This window comes from Bos javanicus, chromosome 21 (genome assembly GCF_032452875.1).
Source record: "Bos javanicus breed banteng chromosome 21, ARS-OSU_banteng_1.0, whole genome shotgun sequence".
Lineage (NCBI taxonomy): Eukaryota > Metazoa > Chordata > Mammalia > Artiodactyla > Bovidae > Bos > Bos javanicus.
Genome location: NC_083888.1, coordinates 44,901,928 through 44,915,121, shown reverse-complemented (window position 1 = coordinate 44,915,121; position 13,194 = coordinate 44,901,928). Strand labels below are relative to the sequence as shown.

Genomic DNA, 13,194 nt, shown 5'->3' with positions numbered 1-13,194 from the left:
CTCCTGCCTTTAATCTTTCCCAGCATAAGGGTCTTTTCCAATGAGTCAGTTCTTCACATCAGCTGGCCAAAGTATTGGAGTTTCAGCTTTGGCATCAGTCCTTCCAATGAACACCCAGGACTGATTTCCTGTAGGATTGACTGGTTTGATCCCCTTGCAGTCCAACGAACTCTCAAGAGTCTTCTCCAACACCACAGTTCGAAAGCATTAATTCTTCAGGGCTCAGCTTTCTTTATAGTCCAACTCTCACGTCCATACATGAGTACTGGAAAAACCATAGCTTTGACTAGACGGACCTTTGTTGGCAAAGTCACGTCTCTGCTTTTTAATACGTTGTCTAGGTTGGTCACAGCTTTTCTAAGGAGCAAGTGTCTTTTAATTTCATGGCTGCAGTCACCATCTGCAGTGATTTTGGAGCCTCCCCCCGCCAAATAAAGTCTCTGTTTCCATTATTTCCCCATCTATTTGCAATGAAGTGATGGGACTGGATCCCATGATCTTAGTTTTCTGAATGTTGAATTTTTAGCCAACTTTTCCACTCTCTTCTTTCACTTTCATCAAGAGGCTCTTAGTTCTTTGCTTTCTGCCATAAAGGTGGTGTCATATGCGCATCTGAGGTTATTGATATTTCTCCTGGCAATCTTGATTTCAGCTTGTGCTTTCATCCAGTCCGGCATTTTGCATGATATACTCTGCATAAAAGTTAAATAAGCAGGGTGACAATATACAGCCTTGATGTACTCCTTTCCCGATTTGGAACAAGTCTGTTGTTCCATGTCCAGTTCTAACTGTTGCTTCTTGACCTGCATACAGATTTCTTAGGAGGCAAGTCAAGTGGTCTGGTATTCCCATCTTTTTATAAGAATTTTCCATAATTTGTTGTAAGCCACATAGTCAAAGGCTTTGGCGTAGTCAATAAAGTACAAGTAGATGTTTTTCTGGAACACTCTTGCTTTTTAACACATCAGCATATCAAAATACTTATCACCAAATACTTATCAATGTTTCACAATTTGTTAGCATGCTGTAAAATGAACCTGGCAGAATGTGGAGTGAGACTGGGAGTGCAGTACTGAATAGTGAGCCTCAGAAAGACATATCCATGGCCTTAATCAGTGAATGAGATCTTATTTGGATAAAATTTCAAGTGTAATCAAGTTAAGGATCCCTGAGATGACATCATTCTGAATTATCCAGGTGAGTCCTGCATCCAATAACCTTGCAAGACACAGAAGGAAAGAAGCCAGGAGACAGATAAGGCAATCACATGAAGGCAGGGGGAACTCAGACAAGTAGACTTTTAAGATCTTCTAAATCTAAGAATCTTTATTCTAGTCACTTCCTGCCTAGTGGAAAAAAGTAATAACAACAGGGTCCATGTGGAAAGCCACCACTTAGGAAAGTTTTTCTGCAGTGTTTCTAGAAACTGATACCTCTACTTTCCAGGCAATAGACAAAAGGAGATACATTTTGATACAAGCAAGTAAGCATACAGAAATTTACCAGTATATTCACTGTGTATTATAAAATTCATGGTACCAGCCTGTCTCTAGAAAATACATGAAGCTGTGTCTAGATGTGGAATCCATTCAAATGTCATGGTCACACAGGAAATAGTAGCTGAGCCAAATTATGCAGGTAGGGTCCAAACTATCTTCTGAGTGGCCATAAAACACTTTTCAAATGTAGAAAACACTTTCAAATGTTACAATCTGTTTACACCCAGAGTCTAAACACTTTTAAATGTAGGCCCTAGCTTTCATATATGTTTTATGTCACTTTGTAGAAAAAAATGTCACTATAAGTCCATCTCACTCTATCCTTAACTTGCTGTTAATTTACAAAAGGGGCTTAGAAAAGTCTGTGAGTAGTACTTCACGAGTTCTTGAAGAAAATGTAAATATTCCAAAATAATGAAGTTCCAATTTAATACCTATTTCCTAGTGGCTAATTAAAAAGGGGGACAGTACAACTAAAACAAAGAGATATATCTTGATTGTATGGCACCAAAGAGTGTTATTTACATCTCTAAATTACTTTTATAAGACAAAATACTTTGGATAAAAAGAATTTTTTTTCCTACTAAAGTTTTATTTGCTGATCACAAAACTATTTTATTGAACACTCCAGTATATGGTGAGTTGGGTTGCACACAGATAATAAGTGGTAGATCCAAACCCCCAAGTTACTATTCTGCTGGTGTTAAAATAAGTTACCCTTGTAATAGGGAAGAACAAATCTAAATCCTTATTGTATTTGTTTCTTTTACATTGACCTCTGTATTCTATTGTTTTGCTGCCTTCCCTAAAGGGATGTTGCCTGTAGCTTAAAGTATATATAATGGTCTATTTCTGGGAACCCTGCCTCCCATGCCTATATTAAACTAAAATCTTTAAGTTCACAGGAAACATCCTGGCCAGGCCCACCTGTGAATGGCTGCAAGAAAGAAAAAATTAGCACATCCCCTCTAAAGTCTGGCTAGAACCAGGAAATATTTGCAACAACTTACTATTATGCAGATGACACCACTCTTACGGCAGAAAGTGAAGAAGAACTAAAGAGCCTCTTGATGAAAGTGAAAGAGGAGGGTGAAAAAGGTGGCTTAAAGCTCAACATTCAGAAAACTAAGATCATGGCATCTGGTCCCATCACTTCATGGCAAATAGATGGGGAAACAGTGGAAACAGTGGCTGACTTTATTTTTCTGGGCTCCAAAATCACTGCCGATGGTGACTGCAGCCATGAAATTAAAAGACACTTACTCCTTGGAAGGAAAGTTACAACCAACCTAGACAGCATATTAAAAAGCAGAGACATTACTTTGCTAACAGAAGTCCGTCTAGTCAAGGCAATGGTTTTTCCAGTGGTCATGTATGGATGTGAGAGTTGGACTATAAAGAAAGCTGAGTGCCAAAGAATTGATGCTTTTGAACTGTGGTATTGGAGAAGACTCTTGAGAGTCCCTTGGACTGCAAGGAGATCCAACCAGTCCATCCTAAAGGAAATCAGTCCTGGGTGTTCGTTCATTGGAAGGACTGATGTTGAAGCTGAAACTCCAATACTTTGGCCACCTGATTCGAAGAGCTGACTCATTTGAAGAGACCCTGATGCTGGGAAAGATTGAGAGCAGGAGGAGAAGGGGATGACAGAGGATGAGATGGATGGACGGCATCACCAACTCGATGGACATGGGTTTGGGTAAACTCTTGGAGTTGGTGATGGACAGGGAGGCCTGGAATGCTGCAGTTCATGGGGTTGCAGAGTCGGACACGACCAAGTGACTGAACTGAACTGTTTTTGGGGGGTTTTTTTGGCTTTACTTCTTAATCCTTCTCTCTGTTCTATAAAAGAACTGGCATCCAAACTTGGAAAAAATGGCTTTGGGGACACCAGTCCACTATCTTCTCAGTCTGCTGGATTTACCAACAAAGTTGCTATTCCTGGCCCCAACACCTCGTCTCTTAATTTACTGGCCTGTTTTGTGTGGCAAGCAATAGAGCTTGAATTCAGTAACACCCTGAGCTTGTTCACCAGTTCAGTTTCTAAATTTATTTACTTATTCAAAATATTTACTACTACTGTACCATGTGAGAATGTGTTGGATAGACTATGAGGGTGAAAGATACATTGAGAACTGTAAGGAGTAGAATGACAAGTATAAAGAAAAAACATGTACATTAATAACTGTAACATAAGGTAAAGAGTGCCAAGTGATACAAGAAAAAGAGAAAATACTTTTCCAAGGAATTCCAAGGAGGAGAGACTAGTTTTAGCCTGAAAGAATAGCGTGGTTCAATCAGGGACAATTTTTGAGATATGCCTATGTGCCATCTCAAAGTCAGCTCAATAGAGGATGTGAGCAATGGAGTAGTGATGATGGTAATACAACATCTACTCTTAATTGAGCATTTACAATGTGGTCAACAATTAAAAAGCATTGTTTTATTTTTGTTGCTGTTTAATCATTAAGTCTCACCTGATTCTTTTGTGACCCCATGGACTGTAGCCCACCAGGCTTCTTTGTCCATCAGATTTCCCAGGCGAGTATACTGGAGTGGGTTGCCATTTCCTTCTCCACGAGATCTTCCTGACCCAGGGATCAAAACTATGTCTCCTGCATTGCAGGCTGATTCTTTACCACTGAGCCACCAGGGAAGCCCATTCTTTTGTTTAATTCTCATTAAAATCCAATGAGTAGGCAGCCATTAAAAAGAATGAAATAAGACCATTTTCAGCAACATGGATGGACCTAGAGAGTGTAATACTAAGTGAAGTCAGACAGAGAAGAAATATCATATGACATCCTTTAAATGTGGAACCTAAAAAGAAACGATACAAATGAACTGACTTACAAACAGAAAGAGACTCACAGACTTAGAAAAGAATTCATGGTTGCCAGGGGGAGGGATAGTTAAGGACTTTGGAAAGGTTATATACACACTACTATATTTAAAATGGACAAGCAAATACTGATTGTATATAGCACATGGAATTCTGCTCAATGTTAATGTGCCAACCTAGATGGGAGAGAGGATTTGGGGCAGAATGGATACATGTATGGCTGAGTCCCTTCACTGTTCACCTCAAACTACCACTACACTTTTAATTGGCTATATATACCCCAATACAAAATGCTTTTGGTGCTAAAAAAAACTAAATTAAAAAAATCCAATGAGTAGGTATTTATCCTCCTTTTATAGATGAAGTTATCAGAGAGATGTAAGGTCACTCAATTAATAAATGATCACTCATGGGTCAAGTACATAATGCCAAAATGTATGCTATGGCTAATATAAGGGATGCTTCTGATACAGCATCAAGTTATAGATCTAATGGGTAGCAAGGAAGAATTTTATTTGGCTCTAGTTGGGGAATAGGTAAGAAAAGGTAGTGAAGAAAATACAGTTGAGATAGGAATTTACATTTTGGAACTAGAATAGTGGTTTGCTTGGTCAATTACAGGATTCTTAACTGAAGGATAGTCTTGCTCCATGATATCTGGCAATGTCTAGAGACACTGGTATTCACAACTGAGAAAGGTGGGGAGGCAATGCTACTGGCATTTAACTGGGGAGAGGCCAGGGATCCTGATAAACATCCTACAATGAATAACATAACCCCACAACAAAGAATTATCTGGCCTAAAATGTCAGTAGTACCAACGTTCGTTGTTAAGGTAGAACCAGGAATGATATACTTTAGAAAGTGAGTCAGAATGAAGGTGAAAGGTCAACACATGATGGACCTAGAAATTATCATACTAAGTAAAGTAAGTCAGACAAAAAAAAAGACAAGTGTCACATGATATCACTTATATGTGGAATCTAAAATATAATACAAATGAACTTGCAAAACAGAAACAGACTCACAGACACAGAAAACAAACTTATGGTTACCAAAGGGTAAAGAGGGGTGAGGGGTAAATTAGGAATTTGGGATTAACAGATACACATTACTATATATAAAATACACAACCAACAAGTACCTAATATACAGAACAGGGAATGATATTCAGTATCTTGTAATAATCTATAATGGAAAATAACATGAAAAAGAATATACTACATATAAATGAATCACTTGGGTATATACCTGAAACATAAATCAACTATAAGTCAATTAAAAATTAATTTTTTAAAAAAAGAACGAAGATGAAAGGGGTAGTGGGTTAATTCAGCACACAAAAAAGAAGAAACTCTGTAGCTCAAAGCTGGCCAATTAGAATGAGAAGCAAAAGGAAAGAACAAGAGAAAGAGAGAAAAAGAGAATGAGAGAGAAAGAAAAGGCTGTAGTTGGGGGGTGGGGGGCGGGTAGAGAGAAGAATACTCGTCTTTTTACAGTTTCTGATGCATGGAAAGAAGTAAGAACAGAGCGTATAGGAAAAGAAAGCCAAATGAAAGTCTTTTTTTCAGAATTAAAAGTATAAATAGGAGAATCAAGAACATACTCTTCCTAAAGGAGGCTAGATGTAAGAGCTTGAAGTTACACTGTTGTGCTGAATGAACAATGACAGGAATGTACATAGAATACTCTTTTATCATAGCAAATATTACAAATAATAGCAAGATATTTTGGTGAGGTTTGTGGGAAAACAAAAATAACACAAAAAACCCAAGGGATTAAAATAGATTGATCTATTATAAATTATTAAAAAAAAATTTTAATACTAACAAAACATGTCTATTACATATATTTTAAGAATAAGTGAGTTTAAAAATATAATAATCTAACTTTAAATTGTTTAACTAACCTGGCTTTCTGGACCAAGGTGGCCAAGGTTCACCTGCTTTACTAAGAATAAATTCAGGAAGAAGCAAGATTTTCTAAACTTAAAAAAAAAAAAAAGAAAGAAAACTAAGGAAAAAAAAAATGACCTGACTTCTTAAAAAACTCAAAATTTCTATATACCAAAGTTCATGAAAAAAAGTGAAGTGTTACTTGCTCGGTCATGTCCAGCTCTTTGCAACCCCATGGACTGTAGCCCGCCAGGCTCTTCTGTCCATGGAATTCTCTGGGCAAGAAGACTGGAGTGGGTAGCCATTCCCTTCTCCAGGGGATCTTCCTGACCCAGGGTTTGAAGACCTCTCCTGCATTGCAGGTGGATTCTTTATTATCTGAGCCACCAGGGAAGCCCTAAGCAATAGGAAAAGGCAAATTGGGAAAATATCTACAATAAATACCATAAGGGCCAATAAGTTAATCTACAAAGAGTGCATACAAAGTAAATAAATATTAATAAGCCCAACAGAAAAAAGCATAAACATATGAACTTAGAAAAATGATATGAATTCAAAAAACTGTTAACAAACATATAAAAATGTCAGTCTCATCATTTATTTTCTAAAACACCTAAAAATATCTAGATTCAATGCAATCCCTATCAAAATCTCAGATGGCTTCTTTGTAGAAATTGCCAAGCTGATTCTAAAAATTCACATGGACTCAAAATAGGCAAAACAATCTTGAAAAAGAAAAAGTTGGAGGACTTATACTTGCCAATTTCAAAATCTACTACAAAGCTACAGTAATCGCCTCAGAATAAACATTAAGATCAATAAAACAGAACTGAAGGTCTGTTAAAACCTTCATTTTTGTGGTCAATTGATTTGGGGAGGGTGGGGGTTGGAGGGAGGGTGTGGTAAACTGGTTTTTAAAAAGAGTTCTAAGGTAATTCAATTGGGGAAAGAATTGCTTTTTCAACAAATTATGCCAGACAACTGGATATCCATAAACTAAAGAATGAAGTTAGGTCCATACTTTATGCCATATATAAAAATCAGTTCAAACTGATCAAAGATCTAAATATAAGAGCTGAAACTATAAAACTGCAGAAAACAAGGCACAAATTTTATGATCTTAGATTAGGCAATGGTTTCTTAAGATATGAAAACAACAGGAAAATAATAGATAAACTGGACATTATCATCATTCAAGATTTTTGTGGTCCCAAGGACACATTAAGAAAGTAAAAAGAACCATAGAGTGGGAGAAAATTTTTACAAATTCTATATCTGATAAAAGTTCAGTACCCAAAATATATATAAAAAATTCTTACAACTCAATAATAAAATTAACCCAATTTAAACATGGGCAAAAGATCTGAATAGCCATTTCTTCAAAGAAGATAAGCAAATAGATAATAAGCATATTAACAGATGATCAACATCATCAGCCAACAGGACACATCAAAACCACAATGAGATACCACTGTACACCCACTAAGATGACTAAGACAGTAACAACTGTGAGTGAGAATATGGAGAAATTAGAACCCTTATATATTTACTAGTGGGAATGTAAAATGGTGTGGTCACTTTGGAAAACAGTCTGATAGTTCCTCAAATGATTAAACAAAGAGTTACCATACGACTTGGCAATTCAATTTCTAGATATACAGCCAAGAGAAACAAAAATACATATCCACACAAAAGTCTGTACACAAATATTCATATAATTGTTATTCATAATAACCCCAAAGTAAAAATAATAAAATTGATAAATGTATAAACAAAATGTGGTGTATCTATACAATGGTGTATTATTTGATGATAAAAAGAAATGAAGAACTGATACATGCTATAACATGCATAAACCTTGAAAACATGCTAATTAAAAGAAGCCAATTGCAGTGATCATTTCACAGTGTATACAAGTATCCAATCATTTCATTGTACACCTGAAACTACGGTGTTATATGTCAATTATACTTGAATTTAAAAAAAGAGACGAAGCCAGAGACAAGAAGTCACACATTGCACAATTCCATATATGATTTGATCAAAGGGGCTATATTTCAGGAAAGCAATTTGACAAATGTATCAAGAACCTTAAAATGTTTATTGCTTTTGATTCAGAAATCTGAACATATTATGTCATAGATTCACATCCAAGATATTCTTCACACCACTATTTTTAATATTAAAATATGAAACAACCTAAATATTGAATAAGAGTGTGGCTATATAAACAATAGTTCCCAAAACAAATTCCATAGGAAGTCTCACCGGATGGGAAAAGCCAAAAACAAAATAAAATCTCTACCCCTTCTCCCATTCTCTCTAGATATAGATATGGGAAAAATTGAATGATACCAAAAAAAACCTCAGAAATACACCAAAATGTTAATACTGAGTGGTAAGACTGTGTATTTTTTATTTTTTCTTAGACATTTTATTTGCCAGATTTTCTAAATCAACATATTAAAAAAAGCTTTAAAAAGTATCAATAACATCAAGAATTAGTTTACATCACCTCAACTAAACAACTAAATAAATTTAAGGAATCAGTATTTCTCAAAAGTGGAAAGTCTAAAGACAGGAAATTAAGCTGAGATTGCACCTCTCTTCAGTTCCTCTCAAGAAAATGCTAGAGCACTCAGAAAAACCACAGCACCCTCTTTTGGAAGAAATGCATTGCTGTTCATGGGGAGCCTGATGGAATCGTTAAGTTTTTTAGAGCTGAGAGTCTTTAAAGAATATTAAGCCTGGTCTTCTCATTTTATAAACAAGGAAATTGGGGTTCAAAAAAAAGAGATCACCCAAGATCACAAAGGGAAGTAGCAGCAGAGTTGGGAACACAGCCCCACATCAGATCTTAACCAGAGTTTATTTTTCCTGATCTTTCCATTTTTTAGTCAATAAATTTTTTTAAAGACAAAAAATAATAACTCTTCCAATCTTTAGTAAGTATGAAGGCCTATACTCATTAGGCAATCTAGGCACCCAGCCATTTAAAAGTATTGTTTTAGAAAGACATGTCCATTCTTGCCTATTGCTTGACACAAATCAGAATAAGAATTTATAAAACTTCACAACTTCTGCATTTGTCTACTGATAATAGACATTTGTCTATTGATAATACCTTCTTCTAAAACAGTACATAACTCTTTCCCAAAATATAAAATACTATAGGTGTTGCTATTTTGGCTTTTCCCAAAATAATATAGGTATTGTTATTTTGGCTTTTATCATTTTCCTACTTCTAGATGTGAATAGTACCCTGCTTCCCTGACAGACAGTATTCTTTGAAATACCCTGTTTTTCTCATCATCTAAAGATGATTGACAAAAGAAACAAATGAATATTTTGATAAGTGAAAAGGATAAGGTATAGCTTTTATCATGAACAACACTGACAGTCGTTAAAGTATACAGAGCAGATATCCTGGCGATATTTTCTCTTGGCTGACAGTTTTCTACTGAAGAATCTATAAAGATAATCACTCATTCTTTTGACAATATTTACTGAGTAGTCATTATATGCAAGGCATGGTTTTAAGTGCTTGGAATACAGCAGTGAACAAAAGGGGTAAGGTCCTTAATCTCATGGAACTTACATTCTTGGTAGGTGGGAAACTGTTAGGAAACAAAAACAAGTAAATGAATAAGGTGACTGCAAAGCAGGAATAAAATGATTATCTAAGAAAAACATTAAAAAATAATCTTTTCAGTGTTATACACCCACTAAAAATGTTCATCAGTTTCATGGTGGCATCTGAGCCAGTTCTATTAAGATGTAATGTGAGTGCTCGCTTTGGCAGTACATATACTAAAATTGAAATGGTACAGACAAGATTTGCATGGCCCCTGTGCAATGATGACACACACATTTGTGAAGTGTTCCATATTTTTACCAAAAAAATAAAAAGATGCAATGTGATGTGGTCATGAAGCCTACAGTGTGTGACTTGCTCTGCTCAAGAAAACTGGAGGAGGGGAACTGTTTTGCTCTTTTTATCAGAAACTCAGTAGGCATGTCTTAGTCTTCCAGGGATTTAAATCAATCTATTTATCCAATACCTGAATTAGGCAACATTTAAGGTGTTTCTAGATAGTCACACATGTATATTTTTCAAGACAATTAATACTTATTAACATGAGCCTCTTCCTCCAAAACTGTGTCACTGTCAGAATTACTAGTTATTTTTGCTACTCCTGCCAAATTCCCAATCTAAGTTTTTGCTATGTGCTGGTCAACACATAACTAGAAGCTAAAAGTTAAAAATAAAAACCACCCAGATGTATCTGAAATCAGATAAATTTTGTATGACCTATGTGTGGCTTCTCCTCACCCACTTTCTGGATAAAATATACTAACTGAAATCAGAGAATGAGATGAAGCATCTTCATGATCCAAAATTAAAAACATTCTGTGAATGGTGAAAGAAAGCATACAGCTGTCTTCTGACAAATAATTAAGAGACCCTTTACTCTTCATAAATAGGAACATCTTTCCAGTTACTCAGACAAAAGTCTTTCTTCTAGCCAATAAGGTAAAAACTTCAATTTATAACAACTAGTCAATTTCTTCATTTGTGCATGTGTATGTGTGCATGCATGCATACAGGTGCACATACACAATTTTACAACTTTTAATTAATACTGCAATCAGGATATAGAACAATTCCACCAGAGATCAGTTTTTAATTTTTATAACTAGACTCATTAATATTTTAATACTAGCATGTAGTTTTAATTTTTACAAGTGAAATTTAAAGATCTTACCTGTTCTAGAAAGAGTGTTCTAGCAAAAAATGAGAGAAGACAAATTGGTAAACCCTGAAATTAGAAGAAGGGCAGCAGAAAAGTAATAAAATACACTCGATATTGGTATAGGGAATGTAACTTAACTCTGAGTGTAGACGAGAAGTGATTGAAAGAAAAAAATTGGGAAGTTTCTGACAAGGAAATGAATAAAAATGGCCTCAATGTGAAAGGGTATAATTAGGGTTTGCTGTGATGAATATCACTACTTCTTTCACATTCATTAGGAAATTTGACTGCTCTGTCAGCACTTTCAGACACTGGAAATTTAGGAGGAGGAATGATATAGCCATTAAGTTTGAAGGTCTAGAACTATACTGTTCAATATATTGGCTACAAGTTACTACTGAGCACTTGAAATAGAACTAATCAGAAATGAGATGTACTGGATTTCCATGAAAATTACTATATAAATAGAATATAAAATATTTCATTAATAATTACTAAAGTATTATTACATGTTGAAATGACATTTTGGATTACGATGGGTTAATAAAAAAGCTAAAGTTATTTTACCTAACAGGTGAACTTTTTACTTTTAACATTTTTAATGTGGCTACTAGAAGATTTTAAATAACATTATATTTCTATTGGATAGTGCTGATTAGAATGTCCCTCTAGAATGTCACTGGTCTGTTCTGTGAAAACCACTTCATACAGGCCAACAGCACTGTAGGAAAAGACTTGTGATATTCAACAGCCTTGAATGAGTCAGGCAGAAGTGGTCATGCCTACACACTAGAGTTCAGTCAGTTTTGGCAGAAATGAAAATACTGATCAAGAGAGAATAGGTATAAATATAGATATCTGTAGTCTATTTTGAAATGCATAAAAAGTCCACATGAACTTATAAATGGACAAAAGACAGAAAAACAGACACCTAAAGAAGAAAGTATAGTAAAATGGTAATGGTAGAACCAAAGAGCTGAGTATGTAGATATCCACTATAAAATTCTTTAAACTTTGATATATTTTTTAAATTTTCATAATAAAATGTTAAAAAAAAAAACCAACTAACAGGAAGGTTGCAGTTGTATGGAACAGTAGAATAAGGATAGAGTTGGGGGGGTTAGGAGCCCATTGACAGATACTCTCTCTGTTAAAATGTTGTATACTTTGCATTTCTTTCTCGGTGGAGAACAATGATGTCCTTGGTGGAGGACAAAGATCTATTTATGTATTTATGGTAATACCGAAGGAGATACTTTTTTTCTGATGACTATAGTTCTTAACTCTTAAAATCTGATTTCTGTTTTCAGGAAGTAAGGCTTTTGGTAAAGTGTAAGGGCTTTTATATAATGCTCAAGAACTTTTTTTTTGAGAGTAGAGAGTTGAAGGGCCGTGACAAAAACATTTCAGCCTTTATCTCATGTGTTGATTGATGTAACATGCCCCAAAGGTGCTAGGTGTCCTTAGGTAAATAGTCTGGCAGTATATTCTTGCTTAGCATATTAGGCCCTTATCCCTAAAGAAAAACAATCACCATAAGAGGCCTCCATGTGATATTAATAATCCTAATACCAGGAAACTTTGGGGTTAAAAATAACACACTAAATGCAATACATTCATGAGTTAGAATTTGAGCACTGCTAAATGGCAAACAAATGGCAAATACATAATCTCTAGAGGGGAAAAATGTTTTGATCAACCCTCTCAGTGAACAATGGCACACTGATAAGTAATTCATATAAATTATGTATCTTAAAATGGATAGGGAATGGACCTTGAGAAATAATCCAGTTTAGTTCCATGGTCTCAGGAACACAAAAAACTTAGGACTCTCACTTTCAAAAGGAGAGGACTGAGGCCCAAAGAAGCTCCACTGTCTTACTTACAGTCATCCAGTCAATAAATGGTAGGGGAAGGGGTACAGTTTTCCTGCCATCTGATAGATGATGGTGCTGCTAGTCTACAAACTTATGATAAAGATGAGAGGGATTTCAAGTTAGGGGTAAACACTTAGGAATGATCTTTACAATGAGCTACAAAGGTTCAAACTTGATGCTGATTGGTGGGGATATAAAGTTGCATTAAAAAACTATGGGCCCAAACACTGTGGACCTGGCCAGTACCTGCCAGAGGTCCCAATCAGTCAACAGTGAGCTACTGAAAGACTCTGACGTTACATGTTGACACTATCTTACCCCTAACTT

At 35.5% G+C, this 13,194-nt stretch overlaps 1 protein-coding gene and 1 non-coding gene across 5 annotated transcripts in view; one reads left to right on the top strand and one right to left on the bottom strand.

The window, feature by feature from the left end:
* PRORP (protein only RNase P catalytic subunit) overlaps window positions 1–13,194 on the bottom strand; it is a 138,518-nt gene that overhangs the window by 47,690 nt on the left and 77,634 nt on the right. For 2 of the 4 annotated variants that reach the window (XM_061394122.1, XM_061394123.1), the window contains one exon: window positions 11,003–11,056. The exons of the other annotated variants lie outside the window; for them this stretch is intronic. In XM_061394122.1, the coding sequence (XP_061250106.1) occupies window positions 11,003–11,056 (54 nt within the window). The remainder of the gene's footprint in view (window positions 1–11,002; window positions 11,057–13,194) is intronic. 4 annotated transcript variants of the gene reach the window in all.
* Window positions 10,023–10,129, top strand: LOC133234863 (U6 spliceosomal RNA). The gene has a single exon (XR_009732352.1). It is a non-coding gene; the product is annotated as a U6 spliceosomal RNA (small nuclear RNA).